Source organism: Anomaloglossus baeobatrachus, chromosome 4, assembly GCF_048569485.1.
Source record: "Anomaloglossus baeobatrachus isolate aAnoBae1 chromosome 4, aAnoBae1.hap1, whole genome shotgun sequence".
Lineage (NCBI taxonomy): Eukaryota > Metazoa > Chordata > Amphibia > Anura > Aromobatidae > Anomaloglossus > Anomaloglossus baeobatrachus.
The window spans coordinates 36,542,648-36,565,821 of record NC_134356.1 but is presented as its reverse complement, the minus strand read 5'-3'; the positions used below and the strand labels follow the sequence as shown (position 1 = coordinate 36,565,821).

Below are 23,174 nucleotides of genomic sequence, written 5' to 3'. Positions count from 1 at the left end.
ACATTAAAAAATATGTTTAGGATTTATTTAAAAAGAAAAAAATTGAAATCTTTAAAACATTGAAATTATATAGGCACCCTCAAGGGTAATTTAGTTCTTTTTACTTAAAGGGAATCTGTCAGCAGGTTTTTGCTATGTAACCTGAGAGCAGCATAATGTAGAGGCTGAGACCCTGATTCCAGCGATGTGTCACTTAGTTTACTGGGTGGAGCAGTTGTGATAAAATCATAGTTTTCCCTCTGGAGATCTAGCAAAGCTAGGAATGCTGATTATGTATAACCCCGCCCTCATCACTTATTATGTATTACCGAGCCCACACCACTAATTATGTATAACCCCGCCCACACCACTGATTATGTATAACCCCATCCTTACCACTAATTATGTATAACCCCGCCCACACCACTGATTATGTATAACCCCATCCTTACCACTAATTATGTATAACCCCGCCCACATCACTGATTATGTATAACCCCACCCAGACCCCTGATTATGTATAAACCCACCCACACAGCTGATTATGTATAACCCCACCCACACCCCTGATTATGTATAGCCCCACCCACACCCCTGATTATGTATAGCCCCACCCACACCCATGATTATGTATAACCCCACCCACACCACTGATTATGTATAACCCCGCCCACACCACTGATTATGTATAACCCCACCCACACCCCTGATTGTGTATAGCCCCACCCACACCCCTGATTATGTATAGCCCCACCCACACCCCTGATTATGTATAGCCCCACCCACACCCATGATTATGTATAACCCCACCCACACCACTGATTATGTATAACCCCGCCCACACCACTGATTATGTATAACCCCGCCCACACCACTGATTATGTATAACCCCACCCACACCCCTGATTGTGTATAGCCCCACCCACACCACTGATTATGTATAACCCCGCCCACACCACTGATTATGTATAACCCCACCCCCACCCCTGATTGTGTATAGCCCCACCCACACCACTGATTATATATAACCCCACCCACATGACTGATTGTGTATAACCCCTCCCACACCACTGATTATGTATAACCCCACCCACACCACTGATTATGTATATCCCCACCCACACTACTGATTATGTATAACCCCACCCACACCCCTGATTATATATAACCCCACCCACACCACTGATTGTGTATAACCCCTCCCACATCACTGATTATGTATAACCCCACCCACACCCCTGATTATGTATAGCCCCACCCACACCCCTGATTATATATAACCCCACCCAGACCACTGATTATGTATAACCCCACCCACACCCCTGATTATGTATAGCCCCACCCACACCCCTGATTATATATAACCCCACCCAGACCACTGATTATGTATAACCCCACCCACACCACTGATTATGTATAACCCCGCCCACACCCCTGATTATGTATAACCCCACCCACACCACTGATTATGTATAACCCCGCCCACACCCCTGATTATGTATAACCCCACCCACACCACTGATTGTATATAACCCCGCCCACACCAATGATTATGTATAACCCCGCCCACACCACTGATTATCTATAACCCCACCCACACCACTGATTATGTATAACCCCACCCACACCACTGATTGTATATAACCCCGCCCACACCAATGATTATGTATAGCCCCACCCACACCACTGATTATCTATAACCCCACCCACACCCCTGATTATGTATAACCCCGCCCACACCCCTGATTATGTATAACTCCACCCATCCCACTCATTGTGTATAACCGCACCCACACCACTAATTATCTATAACCCTGCCCTCATCACTGATTATGTATAATACATATTTATAATATATTTATTCCTCTATATAGTGCTATTAATTCCACAGCGCTTTACATACATCAGCAACACTGTCCCCATTTGGGGCTCACAATCTAAATTCCTTATCAGTATACCTGCCCTCATCACTGATTGGCTGCTTTGTGTACACTGTACATTGACAGAAAGATGCAAATAAATGGAGGAAGCGGGGTTGGACCAGGAAGCACGAGACACCTAGTCCTGCAGTGATAATCTCCTGCTGATAAAACACTGATTTATTTGAAACCGCAAAACACAGATCAGTAAGTCACACATTGCTGGAATCAGGGTCTCTGCCCTTGCATCATTGTACTCTCTGAGTACATAGCAAAAACCTGCTGACAGACTCCCTTTAAATGCATATATTCGGGCTAATTTTGGGCTAAAATTTTAATCCTTTGGCATGTGGCTGTTGTCCATTGCTGGTTCCCAATGAATTAACTAGTAATCTATCAGTGAGCTCATTCTGATGGGAAGCTTATCACCTTATTATCTGTCTTTTTCTTTACTCATGTGTCTTAATTTAGGAATAAAGATCACATCAAAGTTGAGCAGAACGTTGTAATCTTAAATCATCTAAAAGAAAAAAAAAAACAAATAAAGTTACAAACTCTTCTTCAGAGTGAGCTCACTGGCGGATTTTCAGTTAACTCATTCTTTAACTTTAACCAGCAATGAGCAGGGAAACAAAGAATACATAAAATCCAAACACGGCATCATTTTCATAAAATTAAGAGGTAAAAATGTATATATTTTTATCCCCAAGTACTTGCATGTAAAGATGTACATATCCTTTAAAAAGACATTTTGGGGTGGACTCACAATTTAGATAACTGAACATTACGAGAACTCGATTTTTTTACAATGAGCTCTAAAGCCGCTGCATATCTAGGAGGTAAAGTGAGCACGTGCAGAACGAGATCGCTGATGCACATTATTAGATCGCGCATGCGCACTGTGAACCTGAGCTGAAGGCGGATAATGATCACGATTGAATATCACCGTTCATTGTGGGATTACTCAAGCAGAAACAGATCACATGGGCAATGTATGATACATGATCTGAAGCAGGAACAGGAGCAAACTGGAAGGGGGGGTAAAGTAACGGGAGACAGAATGTCGGCAGCGGAAAACAATTTTGACAGGGTGTAAATTACAAAGTTGCTTAAGGTCGCATGGAGACATGATTTTAATAATAAAGAGTTATTCTTGGAAAACCCCTTTAAATTATAAAATTCGAAAAGTGCTAAAGAGGAACTTACTGTTTACAGATTTATACATCTCAGGATCAAAGGTATAAGGGGACTGCATCCAGCTGAAATACATCCCAGTGTAGAGACCCCTCGGGTTCCTGTGTTGCGATACATGCTGCTGGCCAAACAGAAGCCGGCAGCTTTCATCTGTGTCCCTGTGACTGAGGGCGGCGAATTGCAATGACGTCATGCTTTGCAATAGCACCGACACCTATGAAAGCTGACGGCCACTGTGCGCTGGCTACACAGGAGGACACTGTGCGACATGGGAGCCAAGGGTAGTGAGTACAATGTTGTTGTTTTTTGCATTAGACAGAATGGAGACATATTTACCAGGATGGGGACATATATACCAGGAGGGGGACAGTAGATATCAGGAGGGCCTCAGTGGGGCACAGTATATAACAGGAGGGTGACAGTAGATACAAGGAGGGGGACAGTGGATACCAGGAAGGGGGAAATATAAACCAATAGGGGGACAGGAGATAAAAGGAGGGGAGCAGTATATACCAGGAGGGGCCCAGTATGGGGACATATATACCAGGATGGAGGAAAATTTTACCAGGATGGGGTTATACATACACCAGGATGTGGGCTAGAATGAGGAACCAGGATATACCAGGATGGTGACATATATACCAGGATGGGGACATATATACCAGGATCCAGGATGGCGTTATACATACACCAGGGTGTGGGCTACAATAGGGAACATATATACTAGGATGGAGGACATATATACCAGTATGGGGACATACATACCAGAATCGGGGACATACTTATCAGGATGGGGGGCATATATACCAGGATGGGGGGCATATATACCAGGAAGGAGCCCAGGATGGGGAACATTAGAGCAGGATGGGGAGATTACTACATATGGGGTGGCCATCTCCTATATTTTTCTAGGATTTAGAAGGCTAAATGTATACATACATATACATACATCTGACGAACTTAAGGGGGGGGTGCAGGTCCAAATTTTGCACCAGAGCACATCGAATTCTAGTTACGCCACTGTTCAGATGACACCTAACATTACCATACTTGTTCCTCTCATCAAATTCTACAAAATAGTAAGGCCACAATGCACCAGGATTTTGTCCGCCACTCTATATGAAGAGAGCACTAGAGTAATAAGTGACACATTCATTATGAAGAGTGCACCTCTCGATTAGTTTGGTGCATCCTTTGATTGCTCTGTGCCCCCACGAGATAAGTCATGGGTACAAAGCCCCTTTTTGGGCACAAATTATGATGAATTTGTTCGCATGGTTGGTCATGACCTGTCCCATCAGATCTTTGCTCATTTATCAGTTGTCAGAAGCCGATATTGGTGTAAATATACCAAAAGTCAAAAAATGTGAAGACTATTTTGACTTGGGCTCAAGATCTTTGGATGTCAATGAGCACATGCGCCGCCCATGAAGTGACTTTGCTGAGGACTCACTGGGAGATGAATGTGTGCAAGCACCACCCTTGTACAAACAAGGAGGGGCCATAGCAGAGCCGTAGACTCTACCCACAGTCACAGTCCGGCACCAATGGGATATTGCACCATTACTTCTATAACGAATTAAACAATAACCAGGCTATGAATTTCTGAAATATATCTATTGCACCAGTACAACAGGACCATTATGGCGATAGCTTTACTATCACATCATTAAAACAGGTTCTCTTGAAAGGGTCTTCTCACATGAATTAGGATAAGACACCAAGACAGAACTCCTATAACGGACACATGTTTGGGGGTGGTTGCCCCTCATCAGTGAAAAGCAAAAGAACTGTTTTGGCTGAGTGAGAGGAAGGTCTAAGGGCTAAAGTTTCTCATTGTGAAGAGTGCCAATTCGGTAGAGGGAGGACAAGCAATGCTCCCCTGGAAAGTTGAATATTTATATCCTTTGATGTAAAACTCCTGAGAGAGCAAAGATTAAACTCCATTAAAGAAAAAAACAGACTTTCTAGTAATTGCGGAAATGTCAGTCAGTCAGATGATGGATTCATTAAACTTCAGTCTCGGTCTTCTCCAAGGATGGAACAAAATAAGAGCAGGATCATTAGCTGTACAGATTAATTAGCTCAGTAACCAAAGGGCTTAGCAAAATGTGGACCCTTTGGCTCGAGAGGATAAAGAAATACATAGACCAACGCTCAGTAAAACTGTAGCATGGCTGAAGAAGGAACCCAAGATTCTACAAAAAGATGGGCGATGGCCAACACGTCCACCATACATCTTCTATTAGGACTCCTTGAATGGGACAATCTACTCTGACCAGCCCGCCCGATGGAAATATGTCTGGTTGGCCATAGCTTTCCCCCCCTCTGCAGCTGGTAGAATCCAGACCCAATAAGGCAAACCTGGGGGGAACCATCATTCTTTAGAGACAAAGCTAGTCTTTCCTTCACGTGGTCAAGGTGGTACCGCTTGTGGACTTCAACCTGGTACTTAGCCTTTTGGTTCCACAACTAGGACTCATAGTGGTGATGGCCAATACATCCACCATAAATCTTCTATTGGGACTTTTACCCAATGTAGGATTCCTTGAATGGGACAAGCCACTCTTTACAGCCCGATGGAAATATGTCTGGTTGGCCATAGCTTTCCCCACCTTTGGGGCTGGTAGGATCCAGACCCGATAAGGTAAACCTGGAGGGAACCATCAGTCTTTCAAGACAAAGCTAGTCTTTCCTTCAAGTGGCCAAGGTAGCACCGTTTGTAGACCTCAACCTGTACTTAGCAGCTAGCCTTTTGGTTCCCCAACTAGGACTCATAGTCATTTATAACAAAGGACATCCAGGACATAATAACATATATGTACCGTGCTGTATGTTGTTTGTTGTGGAAATAATAGCGCAGCCATGTGATTAAGTGAATCACTCAGCAGCGGTGGCCGCCTGCGCAGCTGGGACCCAACAGGCTGCATAATGATGCAAGCACTCCCCGAGGACGGCCAAGACTGCGCAGTACATATCACATATTCACAGCTCGGAAGGATGTGTATGGGAGATAATCAGCAGATGTTGAAGTTGTTAGGTCTCGCCCAACATCTGAACATTTCCCTGGTCCTTACTATGACTAATTTTGAGAAGCATTTGCAGAGTTTGGGCACTATGGAGATTTATGAGAGTTTCTGACTCCTGAAAAAATCTATTAATAAACTTGGGTTCCTGTGGAACAGCATCTGGAGAACAAAATGATCTCACACAAACATAACCGGAAATATACGCGGAAATATTGAGATGAGGACTATTTGATGGATGACGATTTGGAATATCTACCTCAACAAGGATTACTCTACAATATCTTGCCAAAAAATAGCGGCAGCTCTCTTATATGGAAAAGTAGAACATTTTTTAAAGGGGTTGTCCAACTACTAGGACAACCCCTTCTGATTCAACTTGTTTTATGTACTCACCTCCCGTTCTGGTGCTATTCCAGTGTCAGTAATCACCGTTCAAGGCTCATGTGACATTATGACATTATGCAAGCCCCTCACCCAATCACCGTCGACTTCTTTCACCAAGCCTTTGGACCAAACGAGCAACAACAGGAAGTGAGTGGCAGCCACAGCAGCACTTCCTGTTGATTAACTGATTTGGTCCGAAGATGGGAAGAGAGGAGCTGGCACTGATTGGACGCAGGGCTCACGTGATGTCACAATGTCTCATGAGCCCCAAATTGCGATTACCAACAGCACTGGAGTGGCACCAGACTGAGACGTGAGTACAGGGTCTATTATTTTACCTGGGGTAAACAAGTGGAATCAGAAGGGTTTGTCCTAGTAGTGGACAACCCCTAAAATAGTCAATAGTGACAAAAAAAGTGATATTTCAGTCCAGCTGTGGTCCTATCTCGAAAAAGTGAACCTTCAATTTGAAGTACACATAGTTTTAAGGTTGAAGGTAGACTTAAGTCCATTGAGTTTAACCTATAACCTAACATGTTGATCCAGGGGAAGGCAAAAACCCCATGGAACAGACAGTAAGATCCATACTAGGGAAAAAATTCCTTCCCGGCTCCACATACTGGAATCAGACTAGTTCCCTAGATCAATGCTCAATCACAGAATCTAGTGCATACAACCGATAATATAGTTTTCAAGAAAGGCATCCAGGCCTCTTATGAATTTGTAATTAGCAGAAGATGCATTCAGCTAACCTCCCATACTGTCTGCAAGGAAACACCGCCATCTGCTGGTCAAAACTAACAAGAGCAGAAGATAATGCCAGTAAACAGGAACTAAACAGTAACGTGTGTGTTTCCTAGAGGGAAGGAATAAGAAAAGACATCAGGTCAGGTGACAGTTTTGTCGCAGTTAGTAAATATAAAAGGCCTGGCCGTGTCAAGAGGGGAGGAATTGGGGCCAGAATCCTGGTCCAGGAAGGTAGTGTGGCAGTAAAGCAGGCTTACAGCCTCATTCCCACAAAAGGGTCCTAGAGTGGTCATAGCACAGAGAAGGCCTGAGCTGAGAGGAAAATCAGTGACTTAAAGGGAACCTGTCACCAGATTTGGTGACAATAAGCTGCGGCAACCACCAGTGGGCTCTTACAGCATTTTAACATACTGTATATAAGAGCCTAGGGTGCTGTGTAGAACATAAAAATCACTTTATAATATTCACCTAAGGGTCCGTCGAATGGGAGTCTTTGTTCTCCGGTACCGACGCCTCCTCTTTCGGCCATCTTTGTCCTTCTTCTGAAGCTTGGGTGCATGACACGTCCTACGTCATCCACACAGGCCGGCATTGAGGTCCTGTGCAGGACAGATTAGTTTGACAGGACCGAACCCTCATAAACCCATGTTGATACCAGGTCATGAGGTTATTCTTCTTGTGATACTCCAGGATAGCGTCTCTTGGGAAACCCTCAAAGATTTTACACACATCAGAAGTTAAACTTACCGGCCTATAATTACCAGGCTCACATTTTGTCCCCTTTTTGAATATTGGCCCCACATTTGCTATGCGCCAGTCCTGTGGTACAGACCCTGTTATTGTAGAATCTGTGAATATTAGAAATAATGGTCTGTCTATCATTGTACTTAATTCCTGCAGTATCCTGTCCACCGCCATTAACTTGAGAACGGGGGCAGCTATAGGCATAGAAGTGGTGTCTAGGTATAGTAAAGTAGCCATGCGCTGCGCAATGAAACCACCTATAGCGCCACCTGGTGTAAAACAACGGAATTAGCATTTTTATCTCGAAAACGGGACGAGATAGAGAAAAAAAGCGAATTAAAAAATTGTAGAGCATCATCAATTCAATACGAATCGACACATTGCATACAGAAATGCTATGATATGAAACCCATGACCCCCCCCAAAACATTGAATAGAATGCTGGTCACGCATATGGCGCTCATGTAACTTTGATGCTCTTGGTGGTCCCCGTCAGCTGCAATGCACATCTGGACTCTGCACAGCATACTGTATCTTGCTGCACGTTGTGCAATATGGTAGGTGACACGTTTGCACAAGCATCTGTGATATGTCGTCGTAGGTCCTGCAATGTTGGTGGAGGGGTCGCATACACCTGCTGTTTGATGTGACCTCACAGAAAGAAGTCCATGGGGTCAGGTCAGGTGAGCGGAGGCCACTCCACACAGCCACCATACCCAATGACTTGTGGGAAGGTCTCCATGAGGTATCGCTTCACGTCCGCAGCCTTGTGAGTTTTACACATTCTAATCATAGCATTTCTGTATGCAAGGTGTAGACTCGTATTGAATTGATGATGCCCTACAACTTTGTAATTCACTTTTTTTCTCTATCTCGTTCCGTTTTCGAGATAAAAACGCTAACTCCATTGTGTTCCACCAGGTGGCGCTATAGGTGGTTTCATTGCGTAGCGCATGGCTACTTTACTATACCTAGACACCACTTCTATGCCTATAGCTGTCGATGTTCTCAAGTTAATGGGGTGGACAGGATATGGGTGGACACACTGTATATTGTGCACATGTCCTATTCAGGATGCTTAAAAAAGTGTCCCATTTGCTTTGTGTACTTTTATTTCTCAGGACATTGCCCCAGTTTATTGCACCTAGTTCATCTCTTATATGTTGGAAATTCTCCTTCCTCAAGTGTAGCGTGTTATAGCCCCCCTACCGTACATCTTATTAAAGGATACATGAAAACTTATTATTTTGTGATCACCAAGTGACCCGCAACCCACATACTTGATATGGAGTCAGGCATATTGGTTAATATTAGCTCTAGCAGCGCCCTTCCCCCTTCTTTTTGAGTCCTGGACGAGGTGTGAAAGATAATTGTCTTTCATTGTCTCCATGGTGGACCTGCAGGCTTCTGGACCCCCAATTTATATATGGATAGTTGATGTTGTGAGAGAATACAAGCCATTTTGCATTGTCTAGAAACCATCTTGTCTTATAATTGAATGATGTCATAGGGTTTAACTAACACTGATGGGCGGGGAAGTTTCACATTTCTACACACACCCCTGCGTCTCTTATTGGTGCATGGTAATTTCTTTGTTTGAGGTACTATATAAGCTGGTCACATGATGTCATAAAACAGAAACTTTCAGTACACCATATCTGGTTGTGCTGTATTGATTTCTCTAAGCGCTTGTAAAACAAATCTTATTTATTTGGAGCACTAATGGCATAGAAGCAGTGTATTTCGCTCACAATGTCCCCCATGAAAACGACTTTCCCTTCATTCGCTGCCTCATGTATTTTTTTATGAGGATATTTTCTTCCACTTCTATTATATTTGGAGACTTGTAACAAACCCCTTTCGGTGTTTTATTTTTCTTTCTCCCTCCCCCTATCTCCACCCATAGGGACTCTACATTTTCATTAGTTTCACTTATGTTCACGTAGGATGGATTTTAGGGACTATTTTACATATAACCACACCCCTCCCCCCTCGCTTATTCGTACGGTCATTTCTGAACAGACTGTAGTCCTGTAAATTAAAATCCCAGTCGTAGAACACATCTAGCCAGGTCTCCGTTATCCCCAGCATATCAGAATTTTTCCCAACAGTATTCATTTTAATTCATTTGTACTATCTTTCCCTGCCTGTCCCTAGTGTAAAAATTCCTCTGACCTTCTAACCATTTTTCCCCCCCTCACCATTGAGGTGAAGCCCATTACTAGCATAGAGCCTGTAGCCAACAGAGAAGTCAGCCCAGTTCTCCAGAAACCCAAAACCCTCCTTCCTACACCAATTCCTGAACTACCTATTTACCTGCCTAATCTATTGGTGCCTATGAGGTGGTTCAGGCAGTATTTCCGAAACTACCACCTTCGACGTCTTTGCCTTCAGCTTACAGCTTAATTCCCTGAAAATACCTTTAAGGACCTTCCACCTACCTCTAACTTTGTCCTTTGTGCTGATGTGCACCATGGCCGCTGGGTCCTCACCAGCTCCTTCCAGTGATCTGTCAACCTGATCAGCAATGTGCCGACCTCAGGCACCAGGAAGATAACACATATTTCAGCGATCCCTGTCTTTGTGACAGATTTGTGACATCTGCCCAGGACCACAGTCTCACGATGGCTGTCACGGACAGACTAGAGGCTCATTGCCTACTCTGCAGGATCCCAAGAACCCCAAAACTCTTTAACCCCTGTACAGTGATCTGGAATTACAACAAGGTCAAGGATATCGCTGCCTATGGAAGGCTGGAATCCAAGAAAGAGTAATTGTAAGACAGAGTCAAAACCAGGAGGTACAAAAAGGGACAAAATCGGCAGGCAAAAGGGTTGTCAGGAAATCAGGCTAAGGTCAAACCGGGGATGGCAGTGAAGTATAAAACACAGCAGGCAGAAGTGTCATCAGTGAACAGGCAGAGGTCAAAAACACAGGAATCAAAGTTCAAGAGTACGGTGTGAACCAGAGGCACAGCAGTATACTGCAAGACTATATCTGGCAGTGACCAGCAGACAGGAGGAGGAATAAGAATCGTGTGGTGCCTTCCCATTGGCTGTAGCTGAAAGGTGGTAACTTCAGCTGGAAGACACACGCCACCACAGTCAGCCAGTGGTACTGCAGGTCCCAGTGAAGCTCAGCTTAGTGGATGGGTGGAGCATGCGCCCAGGAGAGCCACTGGTACTGACTCCTTCCTTATTACCAGCATTGCCCACGGCAGGAATATGGTGGCGCCTAGTGATTGAAGCAGAAGTAGGAGGAGCAGACTCTGGTGGGGATGTGACAAGATTGCCCTATCTGTTCCCCTAATAATGGAATCCCCTACTACCAGCCCCTGTCTTGCCTGCCCTGCAGTGCTGTTTCCCCCTTACTGGAGCAAAAATTCCCCCGGCTTTCAAAGGACGTGTCTTGCTGCATCAGTGCTACCCCTGTACTGCTATCCCCCTCATTTGCCAACTTAGCAAACTTGATGGAGTGTGCCATGACCACTGAGGAAGGATTCTCCGGTCGTGATGGTTAGTATACCCAACTTAACCTAATAAATAACACACCGACTGCATGTGACTTGGTTAAACAAATTGGCCACAGCAGCCTTTATTACCTATTATTAACATTCTAACACAAGGGGGCGCCGTCCAACGGGCGACCCCAAACAAATAATAGGTAACACATAAATAATAACAGTACATGTAACCCCATGTAGGCCCGGTCCAGAAACCACTTCCTCCACCAATATCCCTGGCCGCAACACTCCGACCCAGAGATGAGGTATTAATCACCCCGTGGATTAATACCCCCCAAACCTTGCAGAACCCCGTGCCTGCAATTTACCGGAACCCGGAGACACCATACCAAGACAGTGCCTCTCAGTCCAGCCACCAATCCCTTACAACCGCCTCTGGACCAGACCTACCCCTGCTGCTGCGACAGAACATACGACTCTTTTTAACCTGTATTCCCTTTTTTTTTTTTTTTTTTTTTCTTTTAAAAACTGCATCATTCCATTTTCTCATTCTGTTTTCACTTTTTTTTTTTTTTTTTTTAAAAAAACCCCAAAACATAGCCAAAACGAACTCGCAAAAACACAAGGGCGGGTGGGCGGGAATCCTTTGCTGTCCGGAGTCACAAGGAAGGTAAGACCCCTCCCCTATAGTTTATATACTAGCCCCCTCCCCACCCTACAGTGACCCTATTCCACCAATCCCCTATAAGGGCCCATAATGCCCTTTAATTCACTTTATTAACCCCTCACTCCCTCCCTTCCCACTGGTCATGTCGCCCCTCTCCCCTATGGGGTCCATGGCTTTCTGATCACAACTCTTCATCGGCTACCTACCTCCCTGTCCTGTAGCGCCAGCTATGATCCTCCTCCACATCTACCCCAGCAAACAGCTGCTCAGTGAGCAGCAAACTTTTCTCCATATTGTCAATGGATGTCAGTGTTGCCAGCTGCTCATCTAGATCCATTACCTTGGCTTCCTACACATCTCGTACAGCAATATGCACCCTAAAATGGCTGTTCAAGGAGTGCATACATGCAACAAAATGTACACTGGATGCACTGCCAATAATGGAGCACATTTTCCTAATGGGGATTGCACAAGATGGAAATATTAAGTAAACATATAAATACAAACAGCTATTCAGTACAAGTTACTCCCCTCTAAAGTCCCTGAATCCAAAGTAATTGAATCACAAATTACACTTAGAAACCAATCACACTCGCACGCTCTTTCCCACTCCCAATTGAAGATGATCAAAATAGTTTTTTCCTTTAGCTGCAATACAACCTGCAACTCTCTGCAATGCGTGCAAAGGACGTGACGACCACGCTTAAAGTAGATATAAGCTTTTTTTCTTGTTCATATACATATACTGCTGTAATAGTAGCTCACTAGCAATATGACCACAGTGTGATTTGTTCACCCAACCTCAGTTACATCCAAACCATCTCATTTTAGACATCTGTGTCATATGTTCTTTAGACGGACTACAAGTTCACTACCTGCTCTTGTGTAGATAGTAGGTCAGGCTATGACTTCATGGATAACATCATCACCTATGAAATCCTTCCTGAGAGCATTCAGACACTTCTCCCCACCAATTTCCACTATCTTGATATTCTGTATGTCTGGCATGCTGAGGAACATATTTCTTCCTTATATAGGAGAGCAGTGTTTTAGCAGAAGAGTCATATAGTGATCAGCTGTAGAAAAAACACCACCCTGACTTACCCTACCTGTTTATACTATTTGTGAGAGCTTTGGCCAGTTTATATTAAGAGCTATATCTTCAGCTGTCTCCCCTGCCTCCAGCTTGTAAGAACTGACATTGAGAAACCTATTACAAGCAATAGGCAGAGAGCTAGGCTGAAGCTGCATTATATAGGATACACTGAGACACTGCTGTACATATTATTTAAAATATACTGAGAGTCTGCTAAATACATCCATAAGATGTACTGTTACTCTACCGTATACATCATATAGGATATACTGAACATGCTGTATACATTACATAGGATACATTGAAACTGCTGTATATACAGTTAGGTCCAGAAATATTTGGACAGTGACACAAGTTTTGTTATTTTAGCTGTTTACAAAAACATGTTCAGAAATACAATTATATATATAATATGGGCTGAAAGTGCACACTCCCAGCTGCAATATGAGAGTTTTCACATCCAAATCGGAGCAAGGGTTTAGGAATCATAGCTCTGTAATGCATAGCCTCCTCTTTTTCAAGGGACCAAAAGTAATTGGACAAGGGACTCTAAGGGCTGCAATTAACTCTGAAGGCGTCTCCCTCGTTAACCTGTAATCAATGAAGTAGTTAAAAGGTCTGGGGTTGATTACAGGTGTGTTGTTTTGCATTTGGAAGCTGTTGCTGTGACCAGACAACATGCGGTCTAAGGAACTCTCAATTGAGGTGAAGCAGAACATCCTGAGGCTGAAAAAAAATAAAAAATCCATCAGAGAGATAGCAGACATGCTTGGAGTAGCAAAATCAACAGTCGGGTACATTCTGAGAAAAAAGGAATTGACTGGTGAGCTTGGGAACTCAAAAAGGCCTGGGCGTCCACGGATGACAACAGTGGTGGATGATCGCCGCATACTTTCTTTGGTGAAGAAGAACCCGTTCACAACATCAACTGAAGTCCAGAACACTCTCAGTGAAGTAGGTGCATCTGTCTCTAAGTCAACAGTAAAGAGAAGACTCCATGAAAGTAAATACAAAGGGTTCACATCTAGATGCAAACCATTCATCAATTCCAAAAATAGACAGGCCAGAGTTAAATTTGCTGAAAAACACCTCATGAAGCCAGCTCAGTTCTGGAAAAGTATTCTATGGACAGATGAGACAAAGATCAACCTGTACCAGAATGATGGGAAGAAAAAAGTTTGGAGAAGAAAGGGAACGGCACATGATCCAAGGCACACCACATCCTCTGTAAAACATGGTGGAGGCAACGTGATGGCATGGGCATGCATGGCTTTCAATCGCACTGGGTCACTTGTGTTTATTGATGACATAACAGCAGACAAGAGTAGCCGGATGAATTCTGAAGTGTACCGGGATATACTTTCAGCCCAGATTCAGCCAAATGCCGCAAAGTTGATCGGACGGCGCTTCATAGTACAGATGGACAATGACCCCAAGCATACAGCCAAAGCTACCCAGGAGTTCATGAGTGCAAAAAAGTGGAACATTCTGCAATGGCCAAGTCAATCACCAGATCTTAACCCAATTGAGCATGCATTTCACTTGCTCAAATCCAGACTTAAGACGGAAAGACCCACAAACAAGCAAGACCTGAAGGCTGCGGCTGTAAAGGCCTGGCAAAGCATTAAGAAGGAGGAAACCCAGCGTTTGGTGATGTCCATGGGTTCCAGACTTAAGGCAGTGATTGCCTCCAAAGGATTCGCAACAAAATTTTGAAAATAAAAATTTTTTTTTTGGGTTTGGTTTATTTGTCCAATTACTTTTGACCTCCTAAAATGTGGAGTGTTTGTAAAGAAATGTGACAATTCCTACAATTTCTATCAGATATTTTTGTTCAAACCTTCAAATTAAACGTTACAATCTGCACTTGAATTCTGTTGTAGAGGTTTCATTTCAAATCCAATGTGGTGGCATGCAGAGCCCAACTCGCGAAAATTGTGTCACTGTCCAAAGATTTCTGGACCTAACTGTACATCAAATAGGATCACTTGGACTTCTAAATACATCACATAGGATAGACTGAGATTGTTGTATACATTACATAATATACATTGAGACTGACACTGTTGTATACATCACATAGGATGCACTGAGACTGCTGTATACATCACATAGGATACACTGAGACTGCTGTATATATCAAATAGAATACACTTAGACTGATGTATACATCACATAGGATACACTGAGATTGTTGTATATATTACATAGTATACACTGAGACTGATACCCTTGTATACATCACATAGGATACACTAATACTGCTGTATACATCATATAGGATGCAGAGCCTGCTGTTTATACATCAAATAGGATACACTGAGGCTGCTGTATACATCACATATGAGTCGCTGAGATTCTGCTATATTCATCACACAGAATACACTGAGACTGCTGTATATACAACACTTAGGATACACTGAGATTGTTGGATACATTACATAGTATACAATGAGACTGACAATGTTGTATACATCACATAGGATACACTGAGACCGTTGTATACATTGTGAGGGTAGGCCTGGGCTGTAGGCCGTTTGTCCAGATTTAATAAGATGTTCTGTGTGTGTAAATAATCAAAGTATAGATGTCGTTGTATAATTATCTGTGTCTAAATGACAATCGCATAGAAGCTTCATAATATGATTCTAAGATGTGTGTTCCGCAGGGTGTTAGCAAAGATAATGAAGCCAAGGTGAACAATGAACAAAGAAGTATTCATAACATACTGAGAGAATTCATAATCAGTTGGTTCACACCATGTGGGATGTGGGATGTTGACTTGATTCTTTAATACACAAGTCAGAAGCTGGCTTCTGCTCAAGCAGTGAACATGTCTCATTGTCTGATTCATTTATATCTGTGCAGACCAATTTGAAATCCGCCTCTGTGACCCTAACGAGGGACCTTATTTGTGGTCTCCCCCAAAACTCCCAACCTTGATAACATCACATAGGATATACTGAGACTGCTGTATATACATCAAATAGGATACACTGAGACTGCTGTATACATCACATAGGATTTCCTGAGATTCTGCTATACTCATCACACAGAATATACTGAGACTGATGTTTACACATCACATAGGATACACTGAGACTGCTATATATACATTGTTCAGGGTAATTGAAATTCCGAGACTACAATATGAAGAAATATCACACATGATACATGGGGATGCTAAAATGTGAAGCTGTATCCCATAATATTCTGCAGTTTGTGATATAGGACAGTAGTTCTAGCACTTATTGTATATAAGACTCAGAGTAGTCACCAGTATCTAGATGGGGAGGTAGCAGAATGGTCGTACAAGCTGAGAGTCAGAGCCAGGAAGTCACGTCAGTGCAAAGGAGGAAGAGAAGCTGAAGTCACGTGAAGCCTAAGGTCGGTAGCCGGGAGGTAACGTCAGATACAGATGGGGAGCAGAACCATAGTCAAAGAGCAAGCTGAGGTCAGAGGTCGAAGGGTAACGTAACTACAAATGGGGGGAAGTGGAACTGTGGGAATAGACTAACGGAGGGTCAGGAAGTCAGGGAGCACAGACAAGATGGACAATTTTTGATGATACACAGAATCATTGCAAACACAGGGGCTAGAAATTGTAGTCTGCTGTAAAGTAGTCATATCAAGATGAAATAAGGAAACATCATGGCTTAAATTACAGAAATAACACATCAATTAAAACAGATATAAACAATGCATACACATAGAAGATTTATAAAATTCATCAAGAACAGCCTTTGGTGCACCATATATTTGTTTTCTTATTATTCTATCTACACCGCAAAAAATCTAATACAGCAGGAAAATCCAAACACTAGTTCTTCTGACAACCCTAGAGGAAGCTAAAGACAAGAGAAACCAATACAATACCAATCATCATTGGAATGATGCTTTAAAGGGGTTGTGCCAAGAAAAAAATACATTTAATCAATAGATCTTGGAATAATAATCTCCACAATTAGTTGTTGTTTTTTTAAAATGTTCCTGTGCTGAGATAATCTTATATATGTGTCCCTGCTATGTGCTGTGTAATGGCCGTGTCTGACTATACAGAGACATGGTCTAATCATACAACAGCTCCTGGGCAAGGGAGGAAGCAAAAGAGAGTATACGGACAGGATAGCTTGGGATCACATTGAGTCTTTCTGTGAGGTAAAACATTTCCCTGTCTATTTTATCATGGAAGCAAGTGTTTCTTCTATATTTCAAGAATGATGTGCTCATCATAAATCAAGTCAGTGACATATGAGCTCAGTAGCAGTTGGAGCCACTACCCCACTAACTTTAATTATGATGAGCTCAGGGGACTGAAAACACAACAAAACACTCACTCCTATGATAAAACAAGCAGGGTAATGCTGTGCTGCACAAAAAGAATCAGCTGCAAGTCACTACTTTCTGTGAAGCAAAACATAACCCTGCCTGTTTTATCACAGGATCTAGTGTTTGTGCCACGTCTCCAATCCACTGAACTCATCACAAATCAAGTCATTGAAATAGGAGTCATGGGTGCCACTTAGTTCACATGTCACTTACTTGATTTATGATGAGCTCAGAGTGCTAGAAACACTCGCTCCTGTGATAAAACAGACAAGGAAATGTTTTACCTCACAGAAAGAGTCAACTGTGATACCATGTTCTACTGTTTTGCTTTCTCCCCTGACCAGGAATTGTGGTATGTGGCAGCTATGGTTCTGCCTGTACAGTCAGACACGGCCATTACACAGAATATAGAAGGGACACATTTATAAGATTATCTCAGCATCCATTTTTGGAACTTATTTTTATTCCAAGATTTATTTATTAAAATCTTCTACATTCGTGGGACAACCTTTTTAAGTTTCAATTAGAGATTTTTCTTTTACCAAAACAGATGGAACTAGAATGCAATATCTCAAATTTGTTAGGTGCACAACCAACATGGCCTTCATTCTTACTGGAACCACGACTGATATGGATCCTGTAATGCTACCACCAGGGGGCACAGGAGAGATGTAGAGCTTCTAGATGTAATGTGGCGTCTGCCCACTAGATGTCACCAGTATCTAGATGGGGAGATAGCAGAATGGTCATACAAGCTGAGAGTCAGAGCCAGGAAGTCACGTCAGTACAAAGGAGGAAGAGGAGCCGAAGTCACGTGGAAGCCTAAGGTCGGTAGCCGGGAGGTAACGTCAGATACAGATGGGGAGCAGAACCATAGTCAAAGAGCAAGCCAAGGTCAGAAGCCGAAGGGGAACGTCAGATACAGATGGGAAGCAGAACCATAGTCTGAGAGCAAGCCGGGGTCAGAAGCCGAAGAGGAACGGCAGTATAAAAGGGGTAAAGTGGGACTGAGGGAACAGACAAACGGAGGGTCAGGAAGGCAGGGAGTACAGACAAGATGGACGGAGCAGAGGACATGGGGAGGAGTCGGGGTAGCGGGACGAGGATCAGGATGAATTCATTGGAATCAAAAGCGCACAGTGCAGAGTTCTGGTGGAAACAACCAACAGATAAAGCAAGATGATTACCAGGATGAGACACCAAACAAGCCCCGACCACAGGCAAGGACCCGGGGAATACAAACAACCGAGCAATAGACAAAACCTAATGGCTGTGCAAGGAGCAGAGCCAAAGGTGAATCGTGAGAGCCTTTGTCACATTGAACCTAAATTTTGAATGATTCAACTGACTAATAATGATTTAGCCTGGACTCTGCCATGTGGAATTGTCATTTTTCTTAAAAGACTCTACATACCTCAGGGTCTTTTTCCAATTCCAGTCCAGCTTCGATGAGGTTATGCTCGAATTCCTCTCGTTGACATTTCTTCTCTTCCTCAAGGGCATCGTGGTGGTTCATCTCCACCACAACCACCTCATGCGGATGACAGGATGAGTTTCCATTTCGAGAATTTTGGTGATCGTGGTTCTGTGGCTTCTGTGGATTGTGCTCTTGTACTTTTTGTTGTTGATTTTGTAATTCTCCTGGAAGAGGCTGTTCGGACGGCGTTTTCCCATTTTCTTCTGGGGTCACTGAATTCCCGTTGGAAACAATAACCGCTGGAGGTCTGTGATTTGTGGGGGAACCATTGTGGTGGGCAGTACGGTGCCTGTAATGATAGGCAAGGACATAGTCCACTTTTCTTTTACCGTCCCCAAAATGCAAACCACTGTGTTTGATGGGCTGGTCTCCATCCACATAATTGTTAACAACCTGGATGAGAAGTAATACAAAGTAATGAGTAAATCCCAGTGGGACAAGAATACACAAACAGAAAAGTGATCCAGAATATTACCTGGGTAACAAAGTGGAAACTAATAAACAAACAGGACCCAAACCAGTCTACATTCTTCACATTAGGGCAAGACGCCAAAGAAGAGTTTGCCCCATTGAGATAAAGATGTGAAAACATCAAGGTGAAGACATAAGAATGAGATATTAATAATTTAACCCACAACTTTTCAGATGATCTGTAAAAACACAAACTACTCTGAACAAAAATATAAAACACAACACGTTTGGGGTTTTTTCCATTTTTTATGACCTGAACTCAAAGATCTACGACGTTTTCTATGGACACAAAAAGCCTTTTTCTCCTAAATATTGTTCACAAATTTGTCTACATCTGTGTTAGTGAGCACTTCTTATTTGCTGAGATAATCCATCCACCTCACAGGTGTGACATATCAAGATGCTGATTAGGCAGCATGGTTATTGCACAGGTGTGCCTTAGGCTGTCCAGCATGATTATTACACAGGTGCGGCCTAAAGGCCCTGTCACACGCGTTGATATGTCGCGCGATCGCATGAGCGATCTCACCCGACCCTGTCGTTTGTGCGTCACAGGCAATTTGTTGCCCGGGGCGCACAAAGTCGATAACCCCCTGTCACACGTACTTACCTCCCGAACGACCTCGCTGTGGGCGGAGAAATCCTGAAGGGGGAGGGACGTTTGGCGTCACAGCAACGTCACACAGCGGCCGCCCAATAGAAGCGGAGGGGCGGAGATGAGCGGGGCGCAACTTCCTGCCCACCTCCTTCCTTCCGCATTGCCAGCGGGACGCAGGTAAGCTGTGTTCGTCGTTCCCAAGGTGTCATACGGGAACGACGAACAACCGGAGCGCAGAAGGAGGAACAAGATTATGAAAATGAACGACGTGTCAACGAGCAACGATAAGGTAAGTATTTTTGCTTGTTCACAGTCATTCGTAGCTGCCACGCGCTATGATATCTCGAACGATGCCAGATGTGTGTCACGGAATCCGTGACCCCGACGACATATTGCCTGATATATCGTAGCATGTGACGCCGCCTTTAGGCTTGCCAGCTTGATTATTACACTGGTGCGCCTTAGGCTGGCTAGCATGATTAGTACACAGGTGCGCCTTAGGCTGGCCAGCATGATTATTGCACAGGTGAGCCTTAGGCTGGCCACAATAAAAGGCCACTAGTGATGAGCCAGTGTAATTTTACGGTATTTGGGTTACCCGATACATTGCAAATTTTTTTGTACTCGCCTCACGATATTCGTATGTCCCGCCCAGCAGGTTTGGCACCTGATTTGCAGCCACTAAACATGCTGGGCTTTATAACCAATCACAGTAATGCCGCAACCATCTTGGTTGTGGCATTACTGTGATTGGCTGGTCACGCAGCATCATAGGGTTACCCACATTGGTCCAAGATCAATTCATTCTCTCTCTCTCTGTCTCTCTCTATCAGCGCTTCATACTCACCGATCACCGGTGCGGCACAGCTGTCACACTGCTCCCGCAGCCTCTCCTTTTTCCGGAGCCTCTCATTACAGTCAACGTAATACACAAGAGGTCCCACGATGCTTTCAGCACTGCTACAGCTGACACTCACAGCGAGTGCCATAGAACAAGACCGCCCGCTGTGAGCTCCACGCAGCAAGTGAAGTGAACCGCGTGATAAGCGGTGACATCACTCAGGTGATGTCCGGTCACAGCTGGAGAATGAAATTACCCTGGAACAATGTGGTTGACCTGCATTTTTGTTGACAAAAATGGATCCAAAACAAAACAAAATCGGGGTGCAAACGCACAGCTATCATTTTTTTGGCATTTTCCCATCCATTTCAGCCTTTTCCTCAGGCCCCCAAACCTCTTTGTTGGTCCATCAGAAAATTACCCGCATTTCCCATTGACTTACATCGTACTCGCTATTCTGAATGAATACACGAATATTACAAAGTACTCGTTATGAGTATAGTGATTACAAATTTTACGGTACTGGCTCATCTCTGATGAAGCTGAAAGTGACCCCATAGGCAGTGAAACGTGCGTTGGGGTACACCACTCTGGGCCCTGGGCTTTATTCCTATTTAGGTAATTATTATGGCCTATGTATTGCTCTTTCTGCACTTTTGGTTCTACTGGGCTGTATACAGTAATCACTTGTCTGTTTACAATTACTGTCCATCTGTAATGCTGCCACCAGGGGGAGCCAGAGCTCTGCAGCAGATGACTACACAGAGCAATGAGAACCAGGAAGTAAATACACAGCGTTCTCATGCACTGCCTAATCAGCACAGCTGAGAGGCAGAACTGCAGAGCATGCGAGGAATAGTCAGGCAGGCTGGGTCAAACACCGTACGGGCAGATGCAGGACCGGAGGAGCGAGCAGAAGCGAAGTCAAAGTCAGGCTAAGGTCAGTACCAGAGGAAGCAACCGAGTGGGGAAATAGGAGGGGGGACACAGGACAGGACGGACGACCAGGGGACGAAACACAGACAAGGGCACAGGGACACAGGAACAGACAGATCAGGATATCACTCACAGGACCAGCAATCACAGGCAAAGCAGAGCTAAGCTTATAGCCGGCGCTGGTTCACTGGAAGTGTCAGCTTTTAAGGCATCCAGGGGCCGGAAGTGAGGCCCGAGAGAAGGCTCCGCCCCCTAGCCATGTGGATAGGGAGGCGAATCATGACACCATCCTTATTCTGAATGCAGCTCAGTCTAACCGTTTCTGTGTTTGGCCCAAGGTTTTAGTTGTGGTTCTTCTCTTTGTCCTGCATATATCATTGCTTTACGCTATTGTGACGCCCTGGGCAAGCCAGGGGTCACAGGTCACTACACCACACGCATTCAACATTCCCTGCAAGTACACCGAGGTCAAAACTAAAATCCTTGTTGCCTTCCTCCAGGGGCTGGTGTCCACACCAGGGGGTGGGCCAGGCGGTTGGCTCCACCCACCAAGGAGTTCACAGCTCTGGAGGCGGGAAAACCAGGCAGTCCAGCTAGGGCAGTGAAAGTGAAAGGAAGTGAGAGTGAAGCTGGTGAAGTGGCAAAGGAGGAAAGTGAGAGAGGTGACAGAGAAAGTGACAGCAGGAAGCCTGAAGTTGGTCCGGGTGTGTGCCCCGGACTGAGACAGCAAGGTTGGCAGACGGCGGTGACCGTCTGCAGGAGAGGCTGCTCGGAGGTTGCCGAAAGGACCGCAGACGGTGGTAACCCGGCGGTACCAGAGCGGTATACAAAGAACAGTCAGCACCAGGGCAGGGGCCTTTCGGATCCCGGCAAGGCTAGGAGTCGCCATAATTTGCCAAATCCGTCAGTGAAGGGGACGTCTGTCTCCCAACAACCAAGTCCCGATTGAAGGCAACAGTCCGACCGTTAAAAGGAGACACCGCCACCCCCAAGGCACCAGTTTCCCAGGGCCAGCGCCTGCGGGCAAGAGTGGAGCTCCTCCGGCTCATATCCAAGCTGGGGAGCAGGTTTCCGGTGGGAACCCATCGCTACCAAACAACTACACATAGGTGCAGGGAAGAGACCGTCACCGTCAACTGCAGGGAACATCAGCACCGTAACCGTCCGAGGGACCCGTCCAACCAGCCGTTTGTTTACCGAGAACTGTGTCGTGTTTACTGGCTGAGTGAGTACCTCCGTGCCGTGCGGCACAGCGCTGCCCCTGCGCCCCTGCACCTCCACAGGCCCCATACCCGCCTGT

At 44.5% G+C, this 23,174-nt stretch overlaps 1 protein-coding gene across 1 annotated transcript in view; it reads right to left on the bottom strand.

Moving 5' to 3' along the window:
- ANO2 (anoctamin 2) overlaps window positions 1–23,174 on the bottom strand; it is a 318,321-nt gene that overhangs the window by 266,520 nt on the left and 28,627 nt on the right. Inside the window, exon 3 of the mRNA XM_075342181.1 lies at window positions 18,966–19,421. Coding sequence (XP_075198296.1) covers window positions 18,966–19,421 — 456 coding nt within the window. The remainder of the gene's footprint in view (window positions 1–18,965; window positions 19,422–23,174) is intronic.